At 37.9% G+C, this 14833-nt stretch overlaps 2 protein-coding genes across 4 annotated transcripts in view; one reads left to right on the top strand and one right to left on the bottom strand.

Annotated features, from left to right (window-relative positions):
* The window catches only part of SIDT1 (SID1 transmembrane family member 1), an 81628-nt gene extending 77385 nt beyond the window's left edge, over positions 1–4243 (top strand). Inside the window, exon 25 of the mRNA XM_058166891.1 lies at positions 2114–4243. Within this exon, the coding sequence (XP_058022874.1) occupies positions 2114–2176 (63 nt within the window). The 3' untranslated portion in view covers positions 2177–4243. The remainder of the gene's footprint in view (positions 1–2113) is intronic.
* Positions 4244–4300: 57 nt separating this feature from the next.
* USF3 (upstream transcription factor family member 3) overlaps positions 4301–14833 on the bottom strand; it is a 29140-nt gene continuing 18607 nt past the window's right edge. For 2 of the 3 annotated variants that reach the window (XM_058166889.1, XM_058166890.1), the window contains one exon: positions 4301–13608. In XM_058166889.1, coding sequence (XP_058022872.1) covers positions 7235–13608 — 6374 coding nt within the window. In that variant the 3' untranslated portion in view covers positions 4301–7234. The remainder of the gene's footprint in view (positions 13609–14833) is intronic. The other variant, XM_058166887.1, reaches the window with a different exon arrangement.

Below are 14833 nucleotides of genomic sequence, written 5' to 3'. Positions count from 1 at the left end.
CCACCAGTAAACGGTGCCTCCCACTCCCAGACCCTCCAACCGGTGCAGCAAGATACCATGGTCGATGGTATCAAAAGCCGCTGAGAGATCTAATAGGACCAGGGCAGAGGAACAACCCCTGTCTCTGGCCCTCCAGAGATCATCCACCAACGCAACCAAAGCTGTCTCCGTACTATATCCGGGTCGGAAGCCGGACTGGAACGGGTCTAGATAGACAGCTTCATCCAGGTATTGGGGTAGCTCCCATGCCATCACACTCTCTACAACCTTCGCAACAAAGCGAAGGTTGGAGACTGGATGATAATTACCCAAAATAGCTGGGACCAGGGAAGGCTTCTTGAGGAGGGGTCTCACTACCGCCTCTTTCAAGGCGGCAGGGAAAACCCCTTTCAACAATGAAGCATTTATAATCCCCCGGAGCCAGCCTCGTGTCACCTCCTGTGTGGCCAGCACCAACCAGGAAGGGCACGGGTCCAGTAAACATGTGGTGGCGTGCAGCCTCCCCAACAACCTGTCCACGTCCTCGAGAGCCATTTTCAGGGAAACACGGTATATGTCCATTCATCCACTAAGCTTAATCGGATCATTGAAGGGAAAAGCTTATCAGACCTATTCATGTTAGGGTCAGAATCAAGTCCCAGTTATTTTTAAAATACACTGAGCCAGGTTTTACAAACTCAGAAGGGGTTAACTCTCCATTCTGGCTTTTGTCATATAAACAAGTATTTAGAACATTCTAATGAACTGAGTTTACAATTTTAAGAAAGGTCTGGTATTCCTTTTTTAATTATCTTTATTAAATTGGAAAACGAAGAACCAATATTTTCTGTGGTGATACCTGGAACTGTTTTAAATTGTTAGATGCCACCCTTAAATGTGTTTTAGATAATTTTTGTGAATATTATGTATGTTGTTTTATTATTTGTTTGCACAGTGCTTAAGTATTAATTGTGGGCTAAATTAAAATACTACTACAACTGCTAGAAAAAAGATGTTTTGCTGGTGGGAAGATGGTTTTCTTTTAAAAAATAATTTGAACAAAAAAAAACCCCCTCTGCAGGCCTATCTTTTAAAAATAACTATTTGAGTCAGACATAAACAACTTCCTGTTATATTTCACTTAAACCCATGTTAAGAAGAAAGGGCATGGGGAAATAACCTCCAACAAAAATTGTCAAAATAGAAAAAAAAATCTTATTAAAAACTGTCAGTAGCTGGATTAACAACTGGGACAGCTGACTACCCTAATCTGATGGAAATAGTTCATTTGGCTCTTGATAACCATGTACCAATTGCCAAAAGATGTACTCAAACTCCCCCATCCAAATAAGTGTCCAATACACAGTGTATTTGTCCATTCAACCTCTTTCTTGGGCCAGCATGGCTGTCTTGCCTAAAATGTGTCCCTTCTGCTACTATTAATTTTAGAAGCCAGAGGATGCGTCTGATGATTTGAAAAGATCCCATCTCTCTAGACAACACTTCTCACTTCTATTTAGCCAGCTTGCTTTTTGTTATTGCTGTTGTTATTCTTGACTTGGAGAAACTCCCACATGAGAAAACCTGAACACAGTATAAATAATTTTCCCTTTTCACCAGTTGGACCAGATTGTATCTCAGATTCTTTATAGAACTGAAGTAACATGGGTGTCCACCAGGGAAGGGAAAAGACAAAGTATTATTGCACTCATCACATTAATTGCTATGACTGACTTGCTTCCATTAGACATCAGAATGCAAGTACTGTAATTTTATTTATTTATATATTAAATTCAGAGACCACCCATCTCCTTCACAGAGCACTTCTGGGCAGTGTAAAATACAAAACATAAAAGTTATTATGATATTTGCATTGTATCACTACACATGATTCTTGGCCCTATCAGTTTGCTGTACATAGTGACATCTTACAGTATGGTATTTGTATCACCAAATCCTGAAATAAGGCTTATGTGCAGTGGGAAAAGCAGCTATAATTCAGATTTCTAGGAGTAACATGTCAGAACTATCCTGACTACAAAACTGATAAGCATTTCTGTTAATTCTTCCATTTTGTACCAAGAAAAAAACCATACAAATCTCTTGACGTGCCTGTGATACTTTCTTGCTCTAGGGCCTGCTGACCCTGGACGATGACTTGGATTACGTGCCAAGGAACAAGATTCCTGTCTTTTGAGCTACAGGATAAGAAAAGTGTTTCATGCTTCTCAGTGAAATTTGCTATGTGGAGCAGTCAGAACAGAGCACCAAGTCCACATTGGAAAAAACTTTCTTGGAAACAATTCCCATATAGAAAAAACTGCAAAAATCATGTTCTCAGCATCAGCTGGATCAGATCTATAGTATAATAATGCATTATATTGAGACTAATGAAGCTGGGGTGTTCGTAGACTCTCTGAGACCATTCTTCAGTTTCTTATAATGTGGTTTATTCCCAGCATTGTAGTTTCTGAGTTTGAAATTTACCAAATGCACACGGAATGATTGCCCTTTTGGCTACAGTGGAACCTTGGTATTCAATTGCTTTGAAACTCATTGAATTTGGTACTCAATACATTTTGACACATTTTTTTTTGTCGCAGAACTCATGTTTGTTTGGTACTCGATGCACAAGCTAGAATTTGTTGGGGTCATTTGCTTTGTGACTCATATATTATTCATTATGGAAGAAATTTGGTACTCATTGTGTTTGGTACTTATCATGTATTTGGTACTCATTGTGTTTGGTACTTATGTGTTTGGTACTCATTTTGTTCGGTCCTGGAACCAATTAATGATGACTATAAAGGTTCCACTGTACTTACGTTCTGTTGCTTGATTAGCCAGAATTTCTTTATGCAATACTGAAATATTGCAGAGATCCTTATGTAAAACATTTTGCAACTGTTGCATTTACTACATAAAATGATAGTAACTCATTCTTTTTGTACTGGAAGACACATTGGAGAGTAATACCATTCCTTTTCTTCCTACAGTACTTTAGACAATGTGAATAGTGCAACCCGCCCCCTTTTCTTTGTACAAAACAGACTTTCCCTGCTCAGCTGGAAGGTGCTTTTCCTCTCCATGAGATTGTCATATGCATTATTTCTTTTAATTTATGTTTGGTTCTCCAACAGGTAATCCAGATGCAGTATTACAATGCTACTTACTCTTGCTAGTCATCTACCACTATAACTAGTAGTGAATTACTTTCTGATAATCTACAGTCTCTTATTTGCTGTTCATTTAAGATCGTGCAAAATAACTGTTATGTGGGTAAAACAGAAAAAATCCAATTGTCTACCCTATTGCTTAATCCCAGAATTATATTCAGGGGATGCTGTGTAGATGTTTGTGCCATGCTTTGCTAAATTTAAATTAAAGCATGTCTCAGTATTATCAACCTGAATTACTTAAAGATGTTTGTTAACCTTTAAGTATATTTAGACTTTCTCTTAATGATGGTTTGGCAGCTAATGACAGCTCAATTGTCTTATCAATTCACTTTGGTTTAAAAAAATACTAAACACTAGAATTCTGCATCTGCTTTTCTCTAGGTTAAACCTGCTGTATATTTAAAGGAAATCTAAGAACAAAGGAGACTTTTTTTCCATCCAGAGGTCTTTTATGCATGCCTGGGTGGTGTTTTGCATCAGATTCCAAAAGGGTGCGAGAGTGTGCAGGAGTCCTAATGTAGCACTTCAGCAAAAGAACCGTATCTTTTCCAATGCATGCTTTGGGCCAGTGCTTTTCAAACTTTGACAACTTTAAAATGCTTCAACTTCAACTCCCAGAATTCCCAGTTAGCACCTTAAAGTTGCCACATTTGAAAAACCGTGTTCTGGGTCTCTTTTTGGAATCAAGCCAAAGCATTACACAGCCTAAATACACTGTACTCCAAATCACATTGTCTAAAAATGTAGCATCCCCAAATGTCTTTTCCTATCCCTAAGCAACTTGCTGATGAATAGATCTGAAAACTATCAGCAAGCTACTGTCTTTGCATAGTAATCAAAGCAATGCTCTGAACCACTATTGACAACATTCTATGTTGTGTCCAAGAATCAGTCTGGCTTATTTTGAAGTTCTTGCTATGGCTGAGCAGGTGGACAAATGAAATTGGAACAAATTAGTGGGAAACCACAGACAGAATTGCTGGACTTTTTAGTTGTTTACCTTCTTAAAAATTACAGTCTTAAATTTTGGGTATTTAAATGTAAGATAATTGGTTTGCTTTTTGTTTTTCCTGCAGGGGAAGAATTACAAAGCACATGCAGAACACAAAATGATAGTGCACAAACTGTACATGTTTAAAAATAAAATACTATTTTGTTTATATCTATACAATGTTTACAATCAATATAATTTTACATTTAATAAAAATCTGAGAATTTTTTTTAAAAAATCAATGTTGCAGGTATTTACATACAAATGCATTCAACTTGTAAAAAGATGTTAAAATAAAAAAAACTATTTACAATAATAAACCTTCCTTACAAGTTTATCTTCAAGATCTTGAAAATTTCTGGGGGACCTTAAGTAGTGGATAGAATATTATAGAATGCACAACAACATACATTCTTAATTTGCTGAAAAGTGTAGCACAATCATCATACGTTTCTTAATTTGAAAACAAGAGGGAGTTTACATAAGTCTTCTACAAGGAAGGAAACAAGGAAACTGCCATGAAGGACAGCAGCAAAAGAAAGGTATGATGGTAGGATATGAACCTGTAGGCTATTGTGCTGTGTGACAGCAAGTTTTCTTTATCTGTTCCCATTAAAAGAACAAGGTGTGACTACCTACACCCAACAGAAACCCTAAGGTATTATAAACGTACATCCCATGTGATCTATAGCTTCCATTTTTTCAACTGATTCAGCCATTATTGTGCCCTAAAGCACCTTAGTAATGAAAGATCAATCCCTCATGCATCCAAAAATTGACATCTAATGGATTTTTTGAACTTCAGAAGTCCCTAATGCTTTATGAGCTTTTTTAGCATATGAGAAGCTTCAAATCACATCGGTGTCAATAAGACAATGTGATAAGAACACAGAATTTATGAGCATACAATGGAAAATTTGTATTGAAGTTAGAATCCTGAAATCGTTTAAGATAAATTAACAAAATATTAACATTTTAATAATTTCAAAATGTTAAAGGCATTCTTTAAACTAAAGATTTCTTCATGCCATTTTTTTAACTGAAGGGCGCTATTACCTGAAATAAGAAAAACAATAGGATTTGCAGAGTGCCTGGAATCTCATTAGGGAGCTGATGCTCTTTTGCTAAACACAATCCATGTTAATAATCAAAACTAAGGTAATTTATCTTCAATAGCAATTTTATCACTGCAGGTAATACCAAGAGATCTATTGAAAATATATTTCTGCATGAAAATACACTTGAAAAATACTAGTAATAGTCTATACTGACATCTACCAAAAATTCTAACAAATACTGATAAATGCTTAGAAAGTCGCTATCGGTTTATATGAATACATAGTGAAAGTCTGAATATTTTTTTTTAATCTACTGTACAAAAAACCCAAAATGAAGAATATCATATTCTTCAATCAAGGCTTCCTCTTTGCACAACAATGGTCTCAATTAAAGGGAATACAGATTCTCCTATTAATTAAATACTCTGCCATTTACTTGCATTTTTTTTCATCTGCGCATCAGACTCTTCCAATACATTTTCAGAAAATTTTTTTAATACTCAGTAATCATAAAAGCACACATTATTGCATAGAAAATTTCTTCAAGAAACTGATTTCCTCTGCTGGTCAATATATTTTTGTCCAATTCACTTCCAACTGTTTCATTCTCGCTACTTGTTATGCTTGTAAATTGCTTAAGAAGAGTACCTGTTTTTTTCATCCTTGGACTATGATTACAGGAATTTGTTTTCTGTAAACAGCAGCATAGCCAACTCATAAGAGGGAAGAAAAAGAAACTAAAACTAAACTATCTGGCCCTATTTATATGAACTCTTTGATCTGTTAGCATGTTCTGCATAAACTCTAATCCTGGAAATACAGGGGAATACTTTTAAGAGCAAACATCTCTGGCCACTCATTGTAGGAAGACTTTCTTTCTTCCTACTATCAAAAACAAAGTCTCTGCCTCAAATTGGGCTGCAAATTGGGCTGCTTTGCAGGACCTTATAAAAAGAAACAAACAAAGAATTAGCAATTTATCAGAATAATACCTTAGACAATGATGTACTGATGCCATCATATTTTTGCCATCAGCTGTGTGGAGAGACAAATAGAAACAATAGTATTTTTAAAAAATCAAAGGGCTACTCTAAAATTGTTTTTGAGCCTGACAAAAATATTCCCTTGTTGCTTGACCCAGTGTTTTGGAATGCTAAATTGTGTGTGTGTGTGTGTGTGTGTGTGTGTAAGAGAGAGAGAGAGAGAGAGAGGGAGAGAGAGAGAGAGAGAGAGAGAGACATTTTCATCTTATACTATCAAGACCACCATTCCACTAAATACCATGTGATTCTTTTTTCCTCTCATCATAATTCCTCTGACTTGACAAAATTATGTATGTAATCAGTTTGCCTACAGATTTCTATAACTCCTGTTCATATATCAACATTACTAATTTCTTATTAATAGAGGAAATTTAAAATAATAAATGTAAAAAAAGGCAGGGAGGAAATCTCGTAAGAGGTTTTAAACAACAACAACAAAAATAAAAACCCCAACCTAGTACCTGAGAAATCAGTGGCAAAAAGAATGAATTTTATATTGAGTGGGAGGAAACTACATTAATATTTCTATTCCTGTTAACTAGAAATCTGGAAAATGAAGCAATTATTTCCATATGGTTTCATAGAGGACATCAGAAACTAAGTATGGCATTAAATTGAAATTTAAGAATTTATAACAAAGAGATGTTTTTAAATGCAATCTAAATTTCCTCCATACATCTTGTGCAAAATGTTACTTTCCAAGGATTATAAATGCAATTCTTCAGTTTCTTTTCATAGAGATGGTAACAATAGAAGGGTGAAGAGTGTCACATTATCATAGGCTGCTGAAACAGGTTAAACTTTTAACAGCTAGTTTGCACTTTAGCAATCTGTTTATGTGTAAGCCCAAAAATAACCTGCAAATGAAACCATTCCAGAGTGATTGTTATAAATCTTTACAAATAAATCCAAATTTATACAAGTATATATGCATTACACATATAAAAATGGGCATTCAAAAAAATTCACTCCTTTCCATTCTTTTCACACAGCTGAACTGCAGTCATGACCTAGAATATGGCTTATATTATGGGCAGGCCGATTTGATGATTGTTTCAAAGAGTCAGAACCAGATGTATTTGCTATTGAGAGCAGTGGTGAGATTGCTGATCCATCTGAAGGAAGAGCTGTAGCTATTTCCGGGAATAAAGAAGTCAAATTAAAATTGGACAAGTGGGATGAATTGGCCACATGCACTGGAGGCATATCTGTCAAAAGGGGAAAGCTTGGCTGAGCAAAACCAACTGGTCTGGGAGGGGACAAAATAGAACCAAATCGATTGTTTAAACCTCCACCATTTGGCTTCTCTGTACTTGGATTAGAAAACATTTGGTTAGAAAAATAAGGAATTGAAATGTCATTAGACAGGGAGGGATGTGCAGGAGAATATGGTGGATAGAAAGACGGCAATGTATTTTGAGGATCAACTGGAATCAGGGCTGCTGTTCGGGTAGCATTGGGTTGAGTTACTGGTGGAATAAATGAAGTGTTGGCATTTACTGGGGGATTCATTCCACTTTCTGGAATAAAAGGAAATCCAAAATTTTGAGACAGAGTGTGCTGATCAGCAGCTGTACTGTCATGAGAGACATGTGGCCCTTCAGGCATGAATCGTACAATGCTGCCCCTTTTTTCAAGGGTAGGCTGCTGTCGTCCAAGGATCATTCCTCCACCAGTGGATAAAGGGAGTTGGGGAAGAGAAGGTTCAAACACATTCCCATGTCTCTGATTTGCAGAACGATTCCTTTCAGACTGGCGAATTTTAGAGCCACTGTTATCCTGTAAAGGATGTCTTGATCGATCAGTGGCTGAAGAATTAGTTTGACGAATAGATGGAGGAACCTGGTCAGCATTCCCACGAGAGACTGGTGCATAGTGAAGAGGACGTGTAGCTCCGTGCACATTGCTAGAAGCTGAGGCATTTATGTGACCTTTTGTTCCATGGCTCTCTGTTATTCTCATGGAATTAGATTTCTGGATAGAAATATTGGGACTTGAGTTACGGCCCTGAATATCTCCAGAAGAACTTGAGAAAGGAATAGTTAAAGCATTGTTCCTACTATTAATAGTACCAAGAGACATATCACAACTTTCTCTGTTCTGATCATCACCTTCCCTCCGAATATGAATACTTTCTCTTGCTGGGGCACAATTATAATCAACATTTGAGGAACTGGCACACTGTGGATTTCTCTGATGCTCTGAAATTGGTCTTTGGTTTCCATTAGCTTGATCTCCAAGATGAGGAATAAGTAAACTTTGCATGAATCCCTGGTGGCATGTATTCTCATTGTCTCTTCGGGGAGGGAGAGGATTTCCTGTTGAAATGCTTTGAACTGGTTGATAAGACAACCTCTTTTGTCTGTCTATTGGTGGTCCAGCATTTTGGGCAAGTCGAAAACTCTGTGTTTGCATACCCCTGAGAGTGTTACTTATTTCATTACTTCTTGAAGATTGCACATCAAAGTTACCTGTAGGCTGTTGATTAATGGCATTCACCTTGAACGTCTGACACTCAGAGAGCCTCTGAATGTCTGATCCAAGTGGATGATCTACAGATACACGACTTTGTGTATTATGAATTACTAGTTCTTTATTCCTAGATACATCGGCATAGTTTCTCATTTCAAGATGATCTGAAACTTTGAAGCTCTGCATGGGTACTCCTAGCCTGTGTTCCGAATTAGATGAAGACTTCCCAATAAGTGCCTCTGCAGAGTAACTACTAACTCTATTTCTTTCTTGCCTATGAGGGAGACAGGGGACATCTGGTCTAGAGACAATACTAGGTTGAGACACTATCTGCTGCTCCAAAGCCCTAGAGGTCAACATTCTATGCATCTGACTATGTCCCGAGACATGTTCAGAAGGAACTCCAGAACTTGGTTGTCTGCTGCCCACATCTGATGACTGCTGATGCAGAATGTCCTGGCTTGGATGGCTCCGTGGATGGCTATGAGTTCTACTCAAAGCAGAATTCTCACAATTCTTCTCAGGCTGGGAAGAAGGGTAATGCTGCTGCAATTGTTGAATCTGGGAGTGATGGGGGTGTGGCTGGCTACTCTTTGACCGTGATTGGTCATTTCCATGATGCTTCTGCTGTAAAGAAAGTGTGGTGGGCTGAGTGGCTTGAATAAGACTTCTCTTTTTCTGCAGCTGTGCCTCTTGATGCAATATTCTTTGCTGATGGGCAATATGGGTTTGAGAGTGTATAGAACTTTCTGCAGGAGAAATATAATGCTGAAGTTGATACAACTGATGCCTTTCTCTTAGCTGTCCAGCCTGCTGTTGCTGTGGTTTTATATATGGGTGATTAGCCTGAAGATGAGCCATACTCTGAGAGAGAGCATGTTGGATAGGCTGCAGATGTTGTCCTGCTTGATCAAGGATAGGTGGATGAGAATTACATTGAACTTCAGCTTGCCTCGAAGTAGGTGACACAAAATTGCTGGCTTGAAATAACCTGGTGTGGCCATTGGTATGTCCTTGACTACTCACTGATACTGCAAGATTAGATGAGTTGGGAGGGACCTGATTCACACGGATTTGATTTTGACCCTCAATATCATCAGCTGTTTGATTCAACAGAGCCATGTCTTCAAGCTGTAGAGGTGCTGTCTGGCAATGTTTCTGCCTCTTTGATGCAGAAAGCATGTGATCATCTTGAACAGAACGCTTGGCTGATTCTTTGCGGCTTTGTCTTTGCTGCTTTAAATGTGGTTCACATATCTGTGGACCTTGCATCGTGGTAGTCTGAAGAGCAGATAATTGTTCTGAAGGATACTCTGCCATCAACCTTGGAGAATGTCCTGGAGACTGAGTCATATATGAATTAGCAGGGACAGATGGAGTCCCAGAAACAGAAACAGTTGTTTGATCTGAAGAGGATGGTACACCTGAGCAGCTTACCGGAGGATGTATGATGCATGTTGGATGTATGAGATTATTCACACTCAAGCTGGAGGTGCTTGAGGGTTGCGGAGTTGGAATCTGCAAAGCTGTATCAGCCATTTCCAGACTAACAGAACAACTTTTCTCTGCAGACAACTCAATGTTTATTTGCATTGAATTCTGGGTACTGAAATTGTTTGGCCCTGTTTCCATTTGATTAGTGTTTTTAACTGGATGGGCTTTGAATGGTTGGTCTCTTCCTAGAGATGGTATTTTACTACCCTTGGAAATAGAGGTTCCTGACACTGCTCCTGTAGTTTTTGCAAGAGTCTCCTGGTCAAAAATTGCTCTTGCAGCCAGTGCTACAATATCTGTTTGCTCTGAAAATGTGCAGGTGCTATGTGTGTTCACCAAAGTGCTGTTGGAAACATTTTCCCTACATGTATCTGGCAACATGGATGCAACAGAAAAGCCACAACTGCTACCTGAACTAGTTGACATGGGGGAGTCTACTTGCCTATTAGCAGTGATAGCTTCCTGGTCAGAGGTGCAAGAATTAGACCGTGTGAGGTTTTCTTCTTCACCATTTATCAGCAAGAGTTCTTCTTGTTTCCTTCCCAAATTATCATTTGAGCTAATATTTGATTTTGTGCTTTGGGTACAAAAACTGGGGTGCTCTACTTGGACTGAAAAGGATTTTTGTACATCTCCTACTTTATTAAACTCTGAGAACATTTTGGTTAGGCCCTGTTCTTCCAATAAATCTGAGGCCTGCATTACGATTGAACAATTTTGTTCCATCCTGCAGATCTCTGAGACCTCTGTTCTGGGAACATTCTCTGTATTCGTTTCTCTATTTGTCTGAGAAATTTGAGAAATTGTCACTGGAGAGTCTGAAGAAGAGGGTAGTAAAGGACTGGTGGATATACATTTGGATAGTTCTGATAACTTAGAACTTGCTGTTGAGTTGGTTTGAGATTTACATATCTGAAGAGGTGGAGAAGCATGGTCTGTGGACATCGCAGGAACTACCTCAAATTGACCCAATAAGGATGATTCAAGGGACAATGATCTAGGCACTCCAGCTGCATTCAGATCAGGTGTCAGAGTAGATTCCATGTTCTGTTCTGCTCTCAGTCTATCTTTGGGATGAGGATCAGAAGCATGTATATCATCTGGTGATATTGTACAGTTTGCCTGTGGTACAGCTAAGCACTGCAAAACAACAGGCATATTTTCAAGCAATATGTCACTTCCTGAATGTTCAGATGCAGTTGTCATATTTCTATCAATTTTTTTGCAGTCTTTGTCAGGATCCACTTGACATGCAAGGTTGTTGCTGGCTACTGAAGTTTTCTTTGTACCTGAATTTTTATTAGACCATTTTGAACCCAAACCAGCAGCTTTGGGGGAAGAAATGTCTAGTGAAGATGAAGTGCAGGTTAATCTAGAACTCTCAGCAGCTGAAGAGGAAGGTGTTGTCACTGATAGCAAACCAGGAGATATTGGTGTGGTTTGGCTACTAACAATTTTGGGGTTGGTAGACGGATTGCCAGACACTTGTTGACAGCTTTGGCCAGCCATCTGCGATATGCTTTGATTGAGGTTAGCTAAAGCACCAAATGCATTGAGGGCAATGTTGGTATTTGGATCTTCACTGGTGGTAGGCTGAATAATTTGCATAGGGGCTTGATCTGAATCTCCAGAACAGGATTTCATAGGCTTTAATGCAAACAACTGTCCATTTAAAGAAATAGTCTGTGGAAGCTTTTGGTTAGACATTGAAACAGAAAATGTTTGTGTCAGGCAAGAAGATGTTGAAGAGGAGGGCCTTGGTAAAATATGAACAAGATGTTTCCCACCAAACATATGAGGGCCAGAGGCACTTTGTATAAGATTGCCAGCATTTGTTCCATTCACAGGCATTTTAACAACTGATGGTGTTGGGAAAAAAGAGAGGGGATTTGGATTAGCAGTTTGTATTATTACAATCTGTTGGCTAACAGTCTGATTTGGGAGTTCAGCTCTCAGCACTGGAGTACAGGAATTAGCATTAGGTGGCTGGAGAATTACAATGTTCTGATTAATAGGTGATGTATTGATAGGGGAGGTCATTGGCTGAGATACTTGAATCACTTGCATGGCTGGATTCACAGGAAGGAGGCTGCTTGCCACTTGTGCTCTAGTTTGTGTCTTACTAATTAGTGGCTGAATAGGTAAAGATGGATGGGAAGGCAAGGTAACAACCAATTGGTCAACTGGGTGTTCATCTGGAATTAGAGGGTTATTTAAACCAGCAGCATTGGCCAGAATCTTGTTTGGAGTGGAAGCTATAATACTAGCACCATTAATTGGCTCATTTAAAAGGGCTGTCATTGTGTTGGATGGAGTATGATTTAGAGGCTGAACAGTGCTTCCAGCTAGCTGCAGTGTAGTCCAGGTGGTTTGGGTATTTCCAGCTGAAGTGATTCTCATAAGATTACCAATGCTTTTTGACTCTGGAATGCCAACACCTGAAGAACTGGGAAAAGGCCATTTCTCTACAGTAGTAGCAGGCACTATATTCAGTTCTGTTACAGCCTTTGGGGCTTCTCCTTCTGGAGTTCTACCATCTAGGCTTTTGAAGACCTTTTCTGTAGATGCCTTTCCACCAATAGATGCAACACAAGCTGGGTCAGCTGCAGAAGTTACACAGCTTCCTAGAGACCCACTTCTTGAACCCACTTCTGTTGGTATATTTGCTTGTTGACAATGAAGCACATCTATACTAACACTGGAAGAAAGGCTGGGGCTTAGTACGCTTGTTTTCTCAATCAGCTTTAAACTCCCTTGTTTATTTTTAGATTTGGAGATGTCATTCTCATCTTGTGATGAAATCTGTTTTCCACTCTGCAGTCTTACTAGCTGCGAGGTATTCACAGAACTGGCAGCACTAGTACAGATAGACGTGCCTTGCTTGTTCTCAGAGGTAGATTGCTCAAGAGTTTTTTTGTCTGTATTTGGTAGGCCTGATACTAATGATGAAACTGAAGTTTGAATACCTGATTTGATTGCTGTTGAATAAATACTAGAAATGGTTGCAGGAGTGTTGCAAGTCCTCTGGACAGGAACAACATTAGCTGTCTGTTTCTGTAAATTATGTCCTATATTAAAAGTTATTCCTTGGACAGATGCCCCCTGGTTACTTCCACCAAACTGACTGCCATTGGAATATACAACAATATTCTTTTGCAGTTGATCATTGGGGATTACAACAGAAATATTTGTATTTTTCAGATTTTCTTTCTTCTTTTGTATCTGATCATTTGGAATTACAATAGAAACGTTTGAATTTTTAAGATTTCCTTTCCAATGGATGGTAGGATCATCATAAAGGCAAATGTCATTAGCTTTCAACAATGCTATGTAGCGCCCATTTTCTTTCTGGAGTTCATCCAATTGCTTCCGGAGTTTTTTTATTTCTTCAGCTGCAGAGAAAATTGTAAGAAGTTAAGTGCTAATTAGAAAAAAGCTGAGAAAAATTTACTTGATTAAGTGGTTGATGTCACTTGGCTGAGCCTGCCTCTACTATTATCCAAACTGCTATGTGAAGTTGGGGTTGTATTCATTCTCCTGTCTAATCCAGTGCCTCATTCCGATTAATGTGTGAAAAACTGCAGGTCTTGAGGCCTTCTTAAAAATGAACTATTTCTGTTGTTTTTATTATTACTATTCAAATTCATATTGGACTTTTGTATTGAAGAAAATGGTTATGTAAATGCTAGAGGATAATCAATGGCAATATGCAGTAAAATCTAATAAATCCTAAAGAATAGGATCAGAAGATTCTAATAAAAGAAATTACTTATCCTATTCTTGGCATTTGGGTGAAAATATAGAACTAATACACTGGGATAAATTTTAAAAAATAATTGCTGTTAATCTGAGTTATTAATTACACATTAGACTTAGATTTGCTTTCCTATTTTTAACTACAGGTAGTCCTCAACTTACAACCACAATTGAGCCCAAAATTTCTGTTGCTAAGTGAGAAATTTGTAAAGTGACTCACCTTGCCACATTTGGTAAGTGAATCATTGCAGTTCTTAAACTAGTAACACAGTTGTTAAGTGAATCTTGTTTCCCCATTGACTTTGCTTTTCAGACTGTCGCAAAGGGGGATAACATCACTGCAACCGGTCATAAATGTGAGTCAGTTGTCAAGCATCCAAATGTAAATCACATGACCAGGGAGATGCTGCAAAGGTCATAAGTGTGCAAAATGGTCATAAGTCACCTTTTTTCAATACCACTGTAATTTTGAACGGTCACTAAATGAACTGCTGTAAGTCGAGGACTACCTGTATGATTTTTTTCATATAAAACCTTTTTTTCAAGAAAGCAACAATCCTAGCTCATATCGAGGCAGATGTATTAAGAAGTAAAATAAGCAAATATTTTAATTAAAATATTAGTAGTAACTTTATTAGTATTAGATTATTAGATCAAAGAAAATAATAACTTGAACCATAAAGATTTGGAAAATCAGTGCTGAATTTGTTGGAAAATTTTAATAATAGTTACAAACCAAAGGAGGAACAACAAGAAATGAACCTTTATTTTAAAAGCTGTATGCAATAAAAACAAGTGTGCCAATTTTATATAATGTTGAGAATAGTAAAAGCTACATTTGCTAACTATTTTTATTAAATA

Source organism: Ahaetulla prasina, chromosome 2 (genome assembly GCF_028640845.1).
Source record: "Ahaetulla prasina isolate Xishuangbanna chromosome 2, ASM2864084v1, whole genome shotgun sequence".
Classification (NCBI taxonomy): domain Eukaryota; kingdom Metazoa; phylum Chordata; class Lepidosauria; order Squamata; family Colubridae; genus Ahaetulla; species Ahaetulla prasina.
Note: the sequence above shows the minus strand (reverse complement) of the source record. Positions and strands in the feature narration are given on the sequence as shown.